Below are 15,163 nucleotides of genomic sequence, written 5' to 3'. Positions count from 1 at the left end.
AGACTGTGGTTTTTTTTTTTTTTTCTCCTAAAAAGAACCACTGAAATCTTTTCAAGATCCCCAAAAGCTTATTTTGGGGTTTGGGTGGCTTTCTCCTTTTATCCCTCATGGCAACCATACCAGATGCCACTGTCAGTGCTGTTAGTGTTGTTACAGTTACACTAAATAAAATTCTTTCCTTGGAGAATCCAAACTGATGTGTCCACTTCCTCCCATGGAAAACGGGAAAAGATAAAAACTTGTGTGTTAGAAACTTAAGAGTTCAGAGAGAAAAAGAAAGAAAGAGATGAAAAGAAACAACTCCAAGTATGATCAAAACCAACCAATTTCAAGTTTTATTAATACACATTTCTGCAACTCAAAAACTAGAATGTCATTGCCAAGTATTTTCTGTTTTTTTTTTCTTTCCTATAATCATCATCAAATGAATAATTACATTCATTCTCCCCAGAAGAAAGAGAATTGAAAGAGTGAGAGAAAATAAAATTGAAAAAAAATGGAAACAAGAAATTTCTTTATGGGTTCTTACAGGCATAGATCAACAAAGAAAACTCAACTCTCTCTTGGTCCTTCTGCGCTGTCTTCTCATCCAACCACAACCGGCTGTCCAATCCGCTTCTTGTCCTAAACATGAAAACAGCATATCCAGAATCTGGGTTGAAGAACCAGTCATGAACATCCCACATCATATCAACCAGCAACCCATCAACAAAGATGGTCTGATTCCCTCTGAAATTCCACTGCAACCTCTTCACTCGAATTACCTTCCTTTTATCGATACAGACTGATAGCACTGGATACTTCAATCCTTCATCTTCTCCACTGCATCTGATCAAAATTTCGTGGGCCGTCCCAGTATCGCAGAATTGCGCCTTGGTTGAATACAAAGGGTTCCCTGAGAAATGCTCTGTTCGGGAGATCAAAGAGAATTGGGCAACTGAGAGAACAGCCTTGAACTTCTTGCAGACCACTTCTTCACCCATGTCTCCAAGGACCAGTCCAAGCTCGGAGTCAGCCAGGACCACAATATAGAATCCGTCAACTGGTTCAGGGCCAGAGTCATACTTAGCTGTGGAGAGATCCCAGAAGACTTCAATCTTAGAATTATCAGATTCCAATATCCGGCTGCCTTTCTTCTTCCTGAATAACCGTGAATTGGTGTTGACTTTGAGTGCAGAAGATGGGTCGTCGCCGCAGTTGATGCTGAAACCTTGACCCATGAAATTCTTAGACCAGGTGATTGTGATCAGGATTTGCTTCTGGGTGGAGAGTTTTACTTTGTAGACACAGGTGACTGCATTCTGGATTGAAGGAATCAATGATGTTGGAGGACGACAACCATGCGTTGAAGTGCCCGCACAAGAAGGATCATTTACTTTTATGGCGTATTCGCCCAAACAAGATGCTATATCTCTCATTGTAGACGAGAACCCAGATGGAGAAAATGGGAATTCAGAGATGGATACTTCCGATACACTAAAATAGTACCAGAGAGAGAGAGAGAGAGAGAGAGAGGAGAGGTGAGACTGTGAGAGGGGTCTGAAGGTTTTGGAGAGATGGGTCCTTGAGTCGTGCTTTCTGTGTTAGAGAATATGGGGATTGCTTTCTCTCTTAAGAGAATATGGAGAGACTGAAGGTATACATCAATGGGTTATCTGTTTTCCTATGAACTGTCTTTCCTTGTTTTTGCAGTTTTCAAGAGAAGAAACCAAGGAGAGAGAAATGAAAGAAGGGGAAGAAATCAACCCAGGTTCCCGGCCAGCCTATCTAGCATTAAATATGACACCCTCACCTACATAAAATACAATGAAAAACGCAGTTAGTGAAAATGGAAACAAAAGATTCAAACAAAGCTTTCCAAATTTCCATCCTTTATTTAATTTCATCATTTGCCAATTCATATGCGACATTAAAAATTAGAGGGAAAAAAAATAAACAAAAAACTGAAGTCGGACCCGGTCTGAAGTCTGAATTTTACTGGAGCTTCATCGTTTCTTATTTCTGGAGAAACCAAACGACACACGCAAAAGGAGAAGAATTAATAAAAGATTATACTATGTTGTGCTTAATAATTAAATCCAAGAGAAGAAGACCTCGATTTGATCAATGGATATCAAAAGCTCTAAGAACTGCCAAACAGGGAGATCTTAACTGAAATGTACAAGGGGCTGGGGATGCTTTTGATTGCTTGGGAGATGATGTGGGGCTTGAGATGATGACTGAAGTTGATGGTGAGTGTTGGGTCCACAAATAAAAAACCAGTATGGAGAGACCCACCAGGCCACCAACTCCAAACCCACGCTCCTATGAATCTATGATTAAGAGTCAAGTGATAATGTGAGCTACAAACTTTCATCCACTGATCCACACCTCAGTTTTACTTCACCTCTATTCAATGTTCACGGTTTATATCTACTCTGAGTCTGCAGAACAGGGATTAATCCTTGTTCAGTTCTTCTTACATCCTAAATACAGCAGACCATCATAAATTCACAGTTGGGGAGAGGAAACATTAAATACATTAGAAATCAATTAAATAATCCAAAAGCTCCAGGAACATAAACAGATAAACTAAGAGATATACATATATAATAAAAGAAACTGGCTCAAGTTTCAATTTCTGAAAAGCTACAAAGAAAGGATGGAATGGATAGAAGGCAAAAGGTAAAGAAAAGAGGCTGTAATTTATAAACAAAGTCCAACACATAATATTATCATTGCATGCTAATGAGGCTTGCTTTTTCAGATATAGTGAAAGGTTTTTCAGAAAGGGTTGAATGTTTGAGTGGGTAGAGCATGGGGAATCTGTCATAGGAAGTTACTTTTTCAAGAGGAGGAATTATTGCTTTTGGGTGCAATTGAAGAGAAGGAATTGTTTTGGGGTTATGTAGACCCAGAAGAAGTCTTGTCTTGGAGCATGTCTGCCCATTACAGCCAGTAGGATTGTTTTTTGGCAAATAGAGGAGACCAAAATCTGCTCCACCAAGTGGGACAGAGTTAAGTTGGACTCAATGGAAAATTGGCAACTAGAGGATGGATTGGATGCCCTAAAGGTAATGTCATGCAAGTATTATTAGATGCCTTTGGGTCGACCCAATGGCTCAGCTGGACAGTCCTTTCTGTCCCACATCACGGGCTCAATACCTGTTTACCCACCCACCCACCCACACACGGGTGGGTAGAGAGAGAGAGATGCTCCTCTGGCCTCTATGTTTGGATTCACATATTGCCAGTTCAAATTGAGAGCCCGTTTGGAGGGTTTCTGCTTTTAGATTGAACCACTACAGCAAAGAAGCCGCCATGGTTGAGTGCCAGTGTTCTCTGGATAAGCTATTCCTAAATAGCATTCAGAAAGGGGCTCGGATCTGCTACCCACAAGTTATTCCCACATCCTTACCCACGACTAATTACATCTGCACATTGGAAATATCTCCCTATTCAAGGGGAGATGTTACGACTTTCCAATACGGGGCAGACTGGTGTTTCGTGGGTATGAATGTGGGAACAATTTGTGGGTAGCAGATCCTAAGTGTTCAAAAAGTTCACATCCACATTCTGGGGTTTCGCCAAATTTCACTTCTGTGCTTTTTCTATGTGGGGTCCATCTTAAAATGTGAAAAGCCGCTGTGTGAAAGCCCTGCCAGTTCCCAAATGGGCACTTAAAACTCTATGGTGAAAGCATGTTTTGAAACAGGTTCAAGTTTAAGTTTTAAAAGCAAGAAATACACCACACACAGCACGTTTTCGGTGTTTTTTGTTTCAAGAATCAACGCTTTTCAAATCAGGTATTGGTTGACCTTTGCTTGTGAAGCTCACATCAGGAAAAAAAATCACAACAGAGAGAACCCACTTAATCAAGTAATCCACACACACACACACCTGTTTTTAGGTTTTGAGGGTTCTCCACATTTTGTAGACCTCCAAAACAAGCCAAATGAGAGGAATGTAGTCGGAAGAATCCTCATCCAGCTCATGCATTAGTCTTGGTTCTATGAGAATGTAAACAATTCCTTCATGGGAACAAAACGTTATGTCATGCTTCATGCAACTAGCAAGCTTCAACAATATAATAAACCCCAAAAATCGTCAATGCCAACAGTTTTTTAAAAAACTAATTTGCAAAAACAGACTGCAGACAAGGAATTAATATTAAAAAAATGGAAACAAGGACAAAATGTATGATAAGAACTCCATGAACACAACATTTAGTATCTATTGATCTGGCCAGATATCCTCAATAAATATTTCTTTATTTCCCATATATTCTTTCTTCATGTAAAAAAATTAAGCTAGTGGAGGTTTTCCACTCCCATTCCTCAAAACAAAATTGAAAAAAATAAAAAGTCCCTTTCTTGCCCATAAAGAAAAAGGTATTTTGCTGTTAAGTACTTTTTGGTCAAACAATTTATTAATTATTAAATTATATATCCTGATTTATTTCCAATAAAAAAATCCTAATTTGATAATGCACATTAGAACTAAAATGTATAAACGTGATCAAAACCAACAACCAGTGTATTTAAAATGTATTAATAAGTAATAAAAATTGTGAAAAAGGAAAGAATTCCAATGGCAGTTGGTTGTTATTTCCAATTAATTAAGGAGCTAATTAACTTAAAAATGATCAATTGCCTAGAATTTGTTCTTTTTTCTCAATAATTAATGGTAATCTCCCATCCTCACACGGATGCAAAAGATCTAGGCATCTAGCACTAGTGATTTTCTGACTTGCAGAGATTTGTTTATAAAATAGGTCTGGTTTGGAGTGTAAGCTAAAGTTTGTACCAAAATCAGTGATGGGTATGGAGTGTCAACATCTATATATCTGAATTTCTCATTCTTCGCTTCTTTGCCTCCCTTCTCTTTATTTGTTTATGATTTTAGTTTTCTTGTTTTAGGGAGTGTGTTGGAGTTTGTGTCTTGATTCTTAGATTGATTTTCACTAAATATCAGCTCTTAATTTAGGGGCCATTTGACAAGTCTTTTTGAAAAGATCTTCTGATAGTTCTGAAGGTCCAAAAATATATAGTGAGATTTTGCATTAAGATCTTGACAGTTTAAAGACTGTTTGGTTCAGGCATATCTTTTCATGCAAAGATGAATCGAAAAAGACTCATTTGAAACTTTCTGAAATCAGCTCAAAACAGGTTTTCCGCGTCTTTTCAGGATACAATCTTTCGACAACTAAATCTACCACGAATCAAACGAGAAAAGACTGAACCACAGTCTGCCAAGCTTGTAAATAACTAACAAAAGTGTGAAAAAATGCACCAAACGAGGCCTTAATTACATAATTTAAAAAGATTTGTATACGTCTCATCTACTAACTGCATGTGCAGTCTAAACTTAGTCTTCTCTTAATTAAATAAGCTAATAAGCTAAGACCCCATAAGTGTTAGTTAATGCAATGATATAAAATAATCCTTTCACTCCATATCTTCTAAAGTTAGACAGTTCAAAGTCAAGACTCAGGATATACATAATTTACACCAAATTGATAGTTATTTGGCTCCCCACAACTAGTTTCAGGCCATCTCTCTCTTATAAACTAATATAGACTCAATCCAAGAAAATTCTCCAGCTTTCATTCAACTTTCTTGGTTAATTCTTAAGTTGACTAACTCCATGCAGTTCTTACTTCTTACTGATCACCAATCCCAATTTTCCATCTCAATGACCACAACACACGTGCACATAAATAAAGAATAAAGGGTCCAGATTCAATGAGGAGTCCACAGTAGGTCCTGGACTTAACCATTGGATTGGTTTCACATAAGACTATAACGGTGGAAGGTGGGGAATAATTGTTAAAGTGCAAACAGATCTGACAACTCCCTTAAACATCCTACGAATCTTTGAAGTGGCAAATTTACTTGGGATTTGATTGGTTTCCGGAATTTCATGAAAATTTTCAGACCAAATGGGGCTGACATGGACTGTAGGATTCAATACAATATTGCCGGTGCAGAGGATTCTGTAACCGATGAATTATGTGGAATGATGACAAGATTTCCTAAAAACGGTGCAAGTTTTATTAACAATTCCAGTCTCTTACCCACAAGACATAACAATTGTACATCGGGAACATCTCCCATGAATGATAATATATAAATAGGAGAGATGTTTTCAATATGTGAATTGAATGTCCCAACAAATTTATAGAGAAACTTCTATTTCACTAGACCTATGTCAAACAATTCAATGGTTAGAATCGTTCATCATTCTTGTGAGAGGCCTCTTAAGCGGATCATACCCATTCTTTTTTTTTTTTTTTATTTAATTGTTTGATAAATTACTTGTACATCCCCTAGGGTTTTAGTCAAATACTTCTACCACCTCCGTAGCTTGCTTAGCTAATGGCCACAAAACAAAAGTATCAGCTCTGCCACTAAGATGTGTATTTTTAAATTAACAAAAATACCCTCATTTATAAACACAAAATACTGTTATGTTATATATAAGGACAACTTTGTCTTTATAATAAATAAGAAAGTTGCAAAGGAAAAGGTAAAATAGAATTTTAAAAGGAACAAGTAATACAAAGAAGGGGTAATTTAATGGGCAGTTTTAAGAATCAAGTTCATAGCTATTAATATTGTGGAGACGTTGGTTCAAACCGGCCTATCACATTTATCAGTCAAAATCAGGATCCATTTGTTTGCATAGCAAATTTTATTTCTCCTTATACCAATCTCACAGCACATCCTACCATGTATTGGGAATATCTCCTTATGAATAAAATATATAAGTATAGGAGATATTTTCAAATTCTGGTTTACTTTTGGTTTAGATATCTTTGTTGTTTGTAGAAGTAAATTAAGAAGTTACATGATGCAATCCTCACTTCTTATGGAAGAGAATAGAGCGAGGCAAGAATAATGACACTTGTTTGAGAAGAGGAACAAGATAGAAAGCAAATGGGCCTCACTTTATATGAAAGAAAATTAAGGTATGAGATGATATCAAGCAGCTGAGACCAGGCCAACATTAGGTAAATAATGGCCTTTGAAATAGATCAGACCGGGCCCAACCAGAATTGGACTAATTGCTGATCCTAATAAGGTTGCAGTAAACTGCGGGGTAAGACAAATAATTAATGTGGTAAGATGCTGTTAGGTCTACTATTTGAAAACTTCAAACAGTCGTCATTGCTTTCTCTCCCATTAAAACTTGTCATTTTGAATACTACAGGATTTCAAATTTCAAGCCTGACATATGTCTGTTGTTTGGTATTAGTTGACCCTAATTTTGCGATCTTGGTGGTTAGTTTGTACTTTGATATAAAGCCTGCCTGACTACAAACAGTGGCTCTCCAGAAACAGCAATGGGTATTGCTGGGTCAAAACTGAATTTGGTCACGTCATATGTCCTAATTTGCATGAAGATCTGACCAGCCTAAAGTTAGTTTGGTTATTGCACTTTTTTTTTTTTTTTTGTCTTTCTGTGTTTTTTTTTGCGTGAAAAAAAAATGTAAAAAAAATTCATTTAAAGTTTTTTAAAATTACTTAAAATTGGTTTTTTGCGTCTTTTCAATACATTGATTTTTGGTGACTAAACCTATTAGCCATGGTCTATTTAACTTGTAAACAACCGAGAGACCGTAAAAAAAGACACACAAAACAGGATTGTGCATTATCACCCTCATCCCATCATACTAGAGAACTCGTTGACTGAGTTGGAACCGGTGAACGGCGCTGCATTTCTTCTGCTTGTGATTCAGTGGATGATATCTATCCATTCGATGAACGCAGGCAGGAAGCCCTTAATATGATATTAATGGCGGACCAGTCGGCAAATGTGGGTATGGGTTCCAGTATATTGCTGTAGACCTCTACCCCAGTACCCCACCATCACTACTTATTAATGGCCTACCTCAACCACCACCAGCCACCAACCCATAATTGACCAGTTGCCGGGGAGCAACTGAACTGAATAGCACAAGGCTAAGGGGCTGTTTGATAGTAGCTGGTGGTTAATTGTTTTTTCTCTTTTTTCTATGAATCAAGTGTATGTTTGAGAGGGCTGAGGTAAAAGCTGAGGGTTGGCTAATTGGTATGTTACTTGCTTATTCCGTTGTTTGTGTAGAATCAAATCCTACAATCAATACTTTAAGAAAAAAAGGAGTCAAGGGGAAGTTATAACACCAAGAATAAAAAGAGGCAAATCCACATCAATTTCACATAAACGATCCAACAATCCCCTGCAGCCACATCCAGAATATTTCTGCAATGATTATCGTATACGTATTGGTGCATTCAGATAGGCATTAAGATACTGATACAAAAACATTTTTAAGCATTAAAATTTTAAAATATTTGGTTGGAACCCTCTAATGATCATTTTTATTATTTAATTATTTTATCCACTAAAAGACAAAATAATAAGTCATTCAGTCACGCAACTTCCAGACAATACCTCGCTAACTAGCCCATTGAATACTTGTCCTGAACCATCAAGTAGATCGGTTCATGGGTTGGGTAATCTAACAACTGGGCCAGCCTGTTCTCTGTTGAGCTTGTACATTATTTTGGGCTCATGGGCTCAAGTTCGGGAAAAAAAATATTAGGCCCAATCGTCCAACTCTTTTTTATAGGCCGAGCTTGAGTTTTTTCAAAAATATTTTATATTAATAAAAAATACATTGTATCTTTTTTTTCTTTGTTCTCTTTTCTCAAGTCATAGTGACATCTTTCAATATTTTGGGTTTTAAGGTTATTTGATAAAAATGAATCAATTTTATATTGAGTAAAAAAACCATTTTGCCCAATTTACAGGCCAGGCTTCAGTCTTTATGGGACGATTGGGCTCAAGTTCTAGGCCCAATGGTTGGGCAGAATATGGGGTTAGTCTTGAATGTATTTTGTTAATAAAGAAGCAAGCCTCGCCCGGCTCACTGGCTCAGCCCATGAACAGGCGTGAAGATGCAGCCAGAATCAGGTAGGCACACATGGTAAATACAGTAAATAAGCACTCAGTAAATTTTGTTGCGCTTGTCCCTTAAATACCCTCAGCCTTCCCTCAATTTTCTAAAACAGTTGTCAGAACATTTATTGAATGTTCACTAGTGTGGTTACAAGGATATGCCCACTAGATCCCATTCCTTGTGATGCTGGCTGGAGCCCAACAAACATTGATGGACATGGGCCTCAAGATCAAGGTTCAAAATATTGATATACCCAACGTCATTCGATACTTATTTTTTATCCTTTTTTTTATTTTTTTTTCTAAAACTGATTCAGGGGAACCGGTCTAGGATATCTTCATCCCCTGAACCGGTTAAACCCTGATGCACCCACTGTAAGAATATATCAGAAGGATCCCGAAATGATACATTATCAACAGATATATAACGATACTTTGAACCTTGCTCACAGTATCAAAATAGTGACATTTCGGTCACGTCTGGGCCCAGAACATATATAAGTCAACAACACAACCATTCAATGGAGAAGTTCCATATTAATTAGAAGTTTAGAGCAATACTAAAAGCCCATCGGTGAGAATTCCAGAAACAGATTGTTTGGACATTAATTGAGGTAAGGGAAGGACCTTGTCTCATCTCAAGATACATCAGCTCAGAAAATAACCTACACAAATAAAACTATTAAAGGAAAATAAATTAAAAGTTGCATTAACCCTAAAACCGAAGAGGTGATCCAAATAGAAATTGAGGCAAGAACTTATAGGACCACCTACGTACCAACCAATTATCATCTCAACGAAAAAAGACCATTAGCCTTTAATGTTTCTTTTAAATACTTAAACATCCCCTTTATTTTTCAAATTGGACTTACTTCCATTAGCCTTCTGTCTAAAGTGCTATGTATATAACATAATGGAAGAGTTAAATTATTTTATAAACCCCTCATTTCCCCTTTGCTTGCATACGACAAAGTATCTATGCACAAGATCGAGGTCCTTCGTAGTAATTGATCAGAGTTCCTCCTTTTTTTCATACAAAATTGGAGAATTCATAATCATGGTTTTCAAAATCAAACTGGAAAAACTGGGAATCGGTTATTTGATCGGTTTCATTTTTTTCCGAAATCATTGATTTTGGTTAGCAAACCGCTGAACCGACTGGTTAACTGTTTGAACCGATAACCGGACCTCTAACTGGTTCGGTTTTAAAACCCATATTCATAACTCTGTTCCCCTAGGTACCCCACCAGGGCTGTTGGTCCATTCATAGCATATTATGTCTACACCTCCTGTACAGCCAAACTGGTTCTACAAATACCATATGATTAATGTCAACATCCACTATCTGTATATAGCAAGGTTTTTAAAATCGAAATAGACAATGAACCGGTCAGGGGTCTGGTTCTCAGGTCGAATGATCCAATCATTCAAACCGAATAGGCAGCCCATTCTGACAAAAAAAAATATTAAAAAACTGTCAAAACTATTGGACAATTTGAACGGTTTGACCGCCTGAATCAGTGGTTTGCTGACCAAATCAACGGTTTTTGGTGAAATAACAGTTCTGAGGTAAAACTGAACTGGTCACCTGATAGATTTCCGGTTTTTTCAGTCCAGCCCGATTTTAAAAACCATGATATATAGAGAGATTCAGAATACAAAGAGTGGACGTTTTTTGGTGAAATAACAGTTATAGGGTAAAACAAAACTGGTCACCTGATAGATTTCCGGTCCGGCCCGCTTTTGAAAACCATGGTATATAGAGAGATTCAGAATACAAAGAGTGGACGGTGAAGTGATTCAGAATACAATCAGCATTTCCTAATTTTATAAAAAAAAAAAGGCTCTTTTTTCCAGTTCGGTGGTTTTCTTTATAAGTTTAAAGAATCTTGAATCCCAAAATGGTCTTTTCATTAATACAGTTAAATATAACGCCACCTTACTCTGACAGGGGAGGTTAAAGTCCTATGAGAAGTGAGAGGGGAGGTATAAGTATTTGGGTTAAATCTCAGGAGAGGTTTAAGTCTTTAACCCTTAATTTATCTATTGTCATTGGTTTTTTTCATCCCTCCCTCCCTCTTCTCTCTTGCTAAGCCTCTAACTCTGATGCCTATATCCTCCACTCGAATAAGGGGAAAAATTAACAAAAATTGTGCATGGAAAATTCATATTTTCTTATAAACATATCCGTTATCTTGAATAAGCAAAGAGAAGTCAGAAAAGTAGGACAAACATTTTGGGAAAATGCAGCCACCTCATACACAAAATTCTAACCACCACTTACAATGGTTAGAATGCAGAACTACTTCAACTCTCCTTACAAAGACGTCCCCATTTTCATGCCATCCTAAAATTTTCAAAATAAAAAATCATAGCTATTGAAATAAAAAGTATAATATTAAAACTTGTTCATTCAGATAACTACTCTGAACATAGATTGGGTAAACACAAACTGCAGCGTAAAATGTGCAGCAAATGAGAGAGGAGGGAAGAAACTAAGACAAATATCCAAAAAAGTACCCTTTGAATAAGCCTTACAGAGACTTCCCCATCTTCATGCCATCCTAAAATTTTCAAATAAAGATTATAGGCCACTGAAATGAAAAAGTAACTATTTTTTTTAACAAATAAGAGCAATTCCTCTTCCTTTTAACTTGAATTTAGAGGATGAGTGGTGTTGGGGCAATAACAAAAATGGTCAAATAACGTTAAAATCAGCATATGAATATCTCTTTAAGGAATAATATGATCATTTTCAAAATTTTCCTGTTAAAATATGGCACTTACGATGTGTCTATAAGGTGAAATACTTTGTTTGGCAGCTGCTTTTGGGTAATTCACAAAAATATGATTCAAGATCCAAGCTGTAAAATTTCTGGAGCTGAAGTAAATGATATAGATCATATATTTTCTACCCGTACTATAGCTCAAGAAGTTTGGAATTCCTTTTCATTATTCTTCCCTCCACTAAATTTTAATGAATGGTTGATGCACATGTTAGTCATGTTTGATACTTTTGAAAATTCTAGACAAGGAATGAGAACATATTTCAGGAAAAGCCTATTAATAATACATCTATTCAAAATACAGATAAATTACAATCTCCAATTGTTCCATTGCTAACCCAATTTCAAGTGGTGATGGCAGGGTATGGCAAAGCATTCATTGGGAACCTCCTCCTAATGAATGGATTAAGCTTAATAGTGATGGTGCTGTGGTTGGCAACTGCAGCAGGTCTATTTAGAGATCAGTTGGGACGATAGGAAGGTGGTTTTACAATTGCAATCGTAGAAACAACAAATGAGATGGCTGAGTTATGGGCCATTCATGAAGGCTTGTTGCAGGCAAGGAGCAAAGGAATTCAAAGGCTTATTGTTGAGTCGGACTCCTTATCCATAATCTCGGCTCTGAAAACTCGGAAATGTCCAAACTGGAAGATGGAGGCTCTCTTTTTGAATACAATTTGTTTTGTTGGTTCATTACTATAGGGAGGCTAATAGATGTGTTTATAGAATGGCTAATATTGCTATGATGCGAAGGTCTAGAAATAGAAACTACATCCATCCTCCGGTGGAGCTCATATCGATCTTATGGGAGGATATATTTGGTAAAGCCTTTTGGTGTCGATGTAGTAATCAGACCTACTTGTAGTGTTTTCTGGCTCTCTATATTACCAATAAATAAATAAAGAAAGAAAGAAAGAAAACACAATAATAAAAATTATATATGAGAAAGACTAAATCAAGTTTAATTTTTAATTAAAAAACAAACTTGATATATCTTAGAGAATGGGACCCACATCTATCTATGCTCTGGATATTACTTTTGATTTAGGATACGAATTAACTTCCGAACAAGAAACAACACTATTTTAAAGCTATGGAACCTACACTGCATATATATATCATATGTAAATTCATAATTTATAAAAAATATATATAATTTTCATTTAATAATTTATAAAAAATATATATATATAATTTTACTTAAAATTTATAACATATATATCATATGTAAATTCATAATTTTTATTTGTATAATTTTTTAATTTAAAAATCACTTTTTTCATATAAATGTAGACTAGTGGATTTGATAAATCTAATTTAATATTATATTTTTGAATATTTTACAAATAAATTTTTATTTCTTATAATTAATAAACATGTTGTCGTTTAATGTAAATTAAAAATCACTGCTTTTGCTCGATTTGCTCGATTTCAGTCACTCTCTCTCCCACCTAGGGCTATGTCTCTCTATCAGTCTGCTTGATCTCAGTCAATCGTCAAGATTACGTCAGGACCTCATCATCTACTTTCAACCCCTCTATCAGCGAATTTGGTTAAAAGGGAGTGACGGATCAACGAATAGTCGATGGTACCAGAAGCATGCTTTCTGTCCAATGGTTAAAAGCATGAAAAAGGAAGCGGTCGTTCAATGGTTAAAAAGCATGTTGTGTGAAGGAAGCAACGATCCAACGGTTAAAAAGCATATTGTGATCCGATGGTTAAAAGTGCGTCCAATGGCGGTACTGGAAGCATGTTGTCCAATGGTTAAAAGCGTGAAAAGGAAGCGATCGTCCGATGGTTAAAAAGCATGTTGTGATCCAATGGTTAAAAAAGAAGCAATCGCATGCTCAAGACCCCGCATAGTCTTTTGCTTTTACATTCGTGTAATTCCATTTTGCAAACTCGCAAAAAAAATCAGCCATACAACCTTTTGATTTTAGGTTAGATATAGATTAAAGATAAATTTTGATGTACATGCATGGCCAATAATATCTTTGGCTTACGTCTTGTTAAATATGAAAATATAAATCAATTACAAGTATATTGATTTAACGTGCAATCAATGTCTATGAATGCAGTATGGTTAAACTCTTAGTTAGAGGAATATTTTATCGGATGAACTCCCCACAAAGTGCACCCCCATAGAACATTTCAATCATGCATCGGAAACATCTATGTGAACTGTAGAGAGCCCATACGGTGCCTGCTCATCAACCCATTTGTGAGAAACTAAGAATTTTGGATTATTTATCTCTCTAGAAAGTCTGGAAATTAAGGGGGTATTTAGTTTTTTGGATTTTGAGAAGGGGAAGTTGGTCAATTCTATTGACTAAGAATGTCATCTTTTTTCAGATTTGTTGAGGATCATGAAAATTTTATATTTTTTGGGTATCATTTATCTGGGGGTAAGTGATTTTCATCTCCCAAACAGGTAAATAACTTTTGCACCTGAGGAAGTTGTCAACAATTACGATGAGACAAAAATGCTCCTTTTAATAATGAATTTTTATGTTTAAAATGATCATTGTCTTATTTACATGAAAAATAAAAAGAACATGAATACACTCTAATGAACAAAGCATAATTAAGATAAAGAGAGAACCTTTTCAAAACAAAACAAAAAAAAAAAAAATACTCAATTTACAGTCCAGCTCTCAGTTGGTTTACCATGCCTCAAAGTTCTGGTCTAGCTTGATAGGATATCAAAATACCAGGATCAAGCAAATTGGGTTGTGTGTGAAGTCTAAAATCTAATTTGAGCATAGAAAGATAAAATCTTACCCAAGAGTATAGGTCTCAAAAGACTCAAAACAATTAAAACTAACACATTGAAACAATTTTCCGAATAATAAAGGTTTAAATATTGATGAAGCTCAACATCATACATCAATAACCGAGTAATTAAACCAGATGACTGGTTCATTATATTGGTGGATCATGATGGCAACTTAATCAATTACATAATTAGTTTTGCACGTCTATGTCACTGTCACCCAAACAAGACATTGGGCAATGGAATTTACACCAAAAACTAAAATATCAAACATGAGACCCCTCATGCATTTAACCATCTAGGTTATAGATTTCTAAACAATAAAGTTGGTGGTAGAGATCTGCCATAAGTATTGTGGGTCTCGTGCCTGGGTTGGGTAGTGAGGAAGAATAGGTGTTGAATTTATCTTTCTATCAACCTAGAGGGTACCCAAGACCCACATATTGTTGGAAAGCATATAAAGTTTATGTATTAGGTGTTGAATTTAATGTTATTTTGAATTCTATGTAAAGTACAATTGATAGTTTATGTATTTTTGACATATATTAATCAAATAATTAGAAATTTTGTTGTTTGTTTATGTTACTTTACTTATTTATTACTTATATATAAGAAGAAATAATAGGAAATTAGATGTGGGTTCTAAACCCAACATGCTCCTACCCTTGAATGAAGAAAGGGT

General features: G+C 35.9%; 1 protein-coding gene across 1 annotated transcript; it reads right to left on the bottom strand.

Moving 5' to 3' along the window:
• Positions 1–309: 309 nt before the first annotated feature.
• LOC148871079 (uncharacterized) lies at positions 310–2,622 on the bottom strand. Its single transcript, XM_088972080.1, has 2 exons — positions 1,956–2,622; positions 310–1,792 (listed from the first exon to the last, which is right to left on the bottom strand). The coding sequence occupies exon 2, from the start codon at positions 1,416–1,418 to the stop codon at positions 516–518; it is 903 nt and encodes a 300-aa protein (XP_088828206.1). The 5' UTR covers positions 1,419–1,792; positions 1,956–2,622; the 3' UTR covers positions 310–515.
• Positions 2,623–15,163: the final 12,541 nt, after the last annotated feature.

The sequence above is a fragment of the Nelumbo lutea genome, chromosome 2, assembly GCF_056320005.1.
Source record: "Nelumbo lutea isolate HS-2025 chromosome 2, American lotus-T2T, whole genome shotgun sequence".
NCBI classification, from domain to species: Eukaryota; Viridiplantae; Streptophyta; class Magnoliopsida; order Proteales; family Nelumbonaceae; genus Nelumbo; species Nelumbo lutea.
The sequence above is the reverse complement of the archived record's forward strand: the minus strand, read 5'-3'. Positions and strand labels throughout refer to the sequence as shown.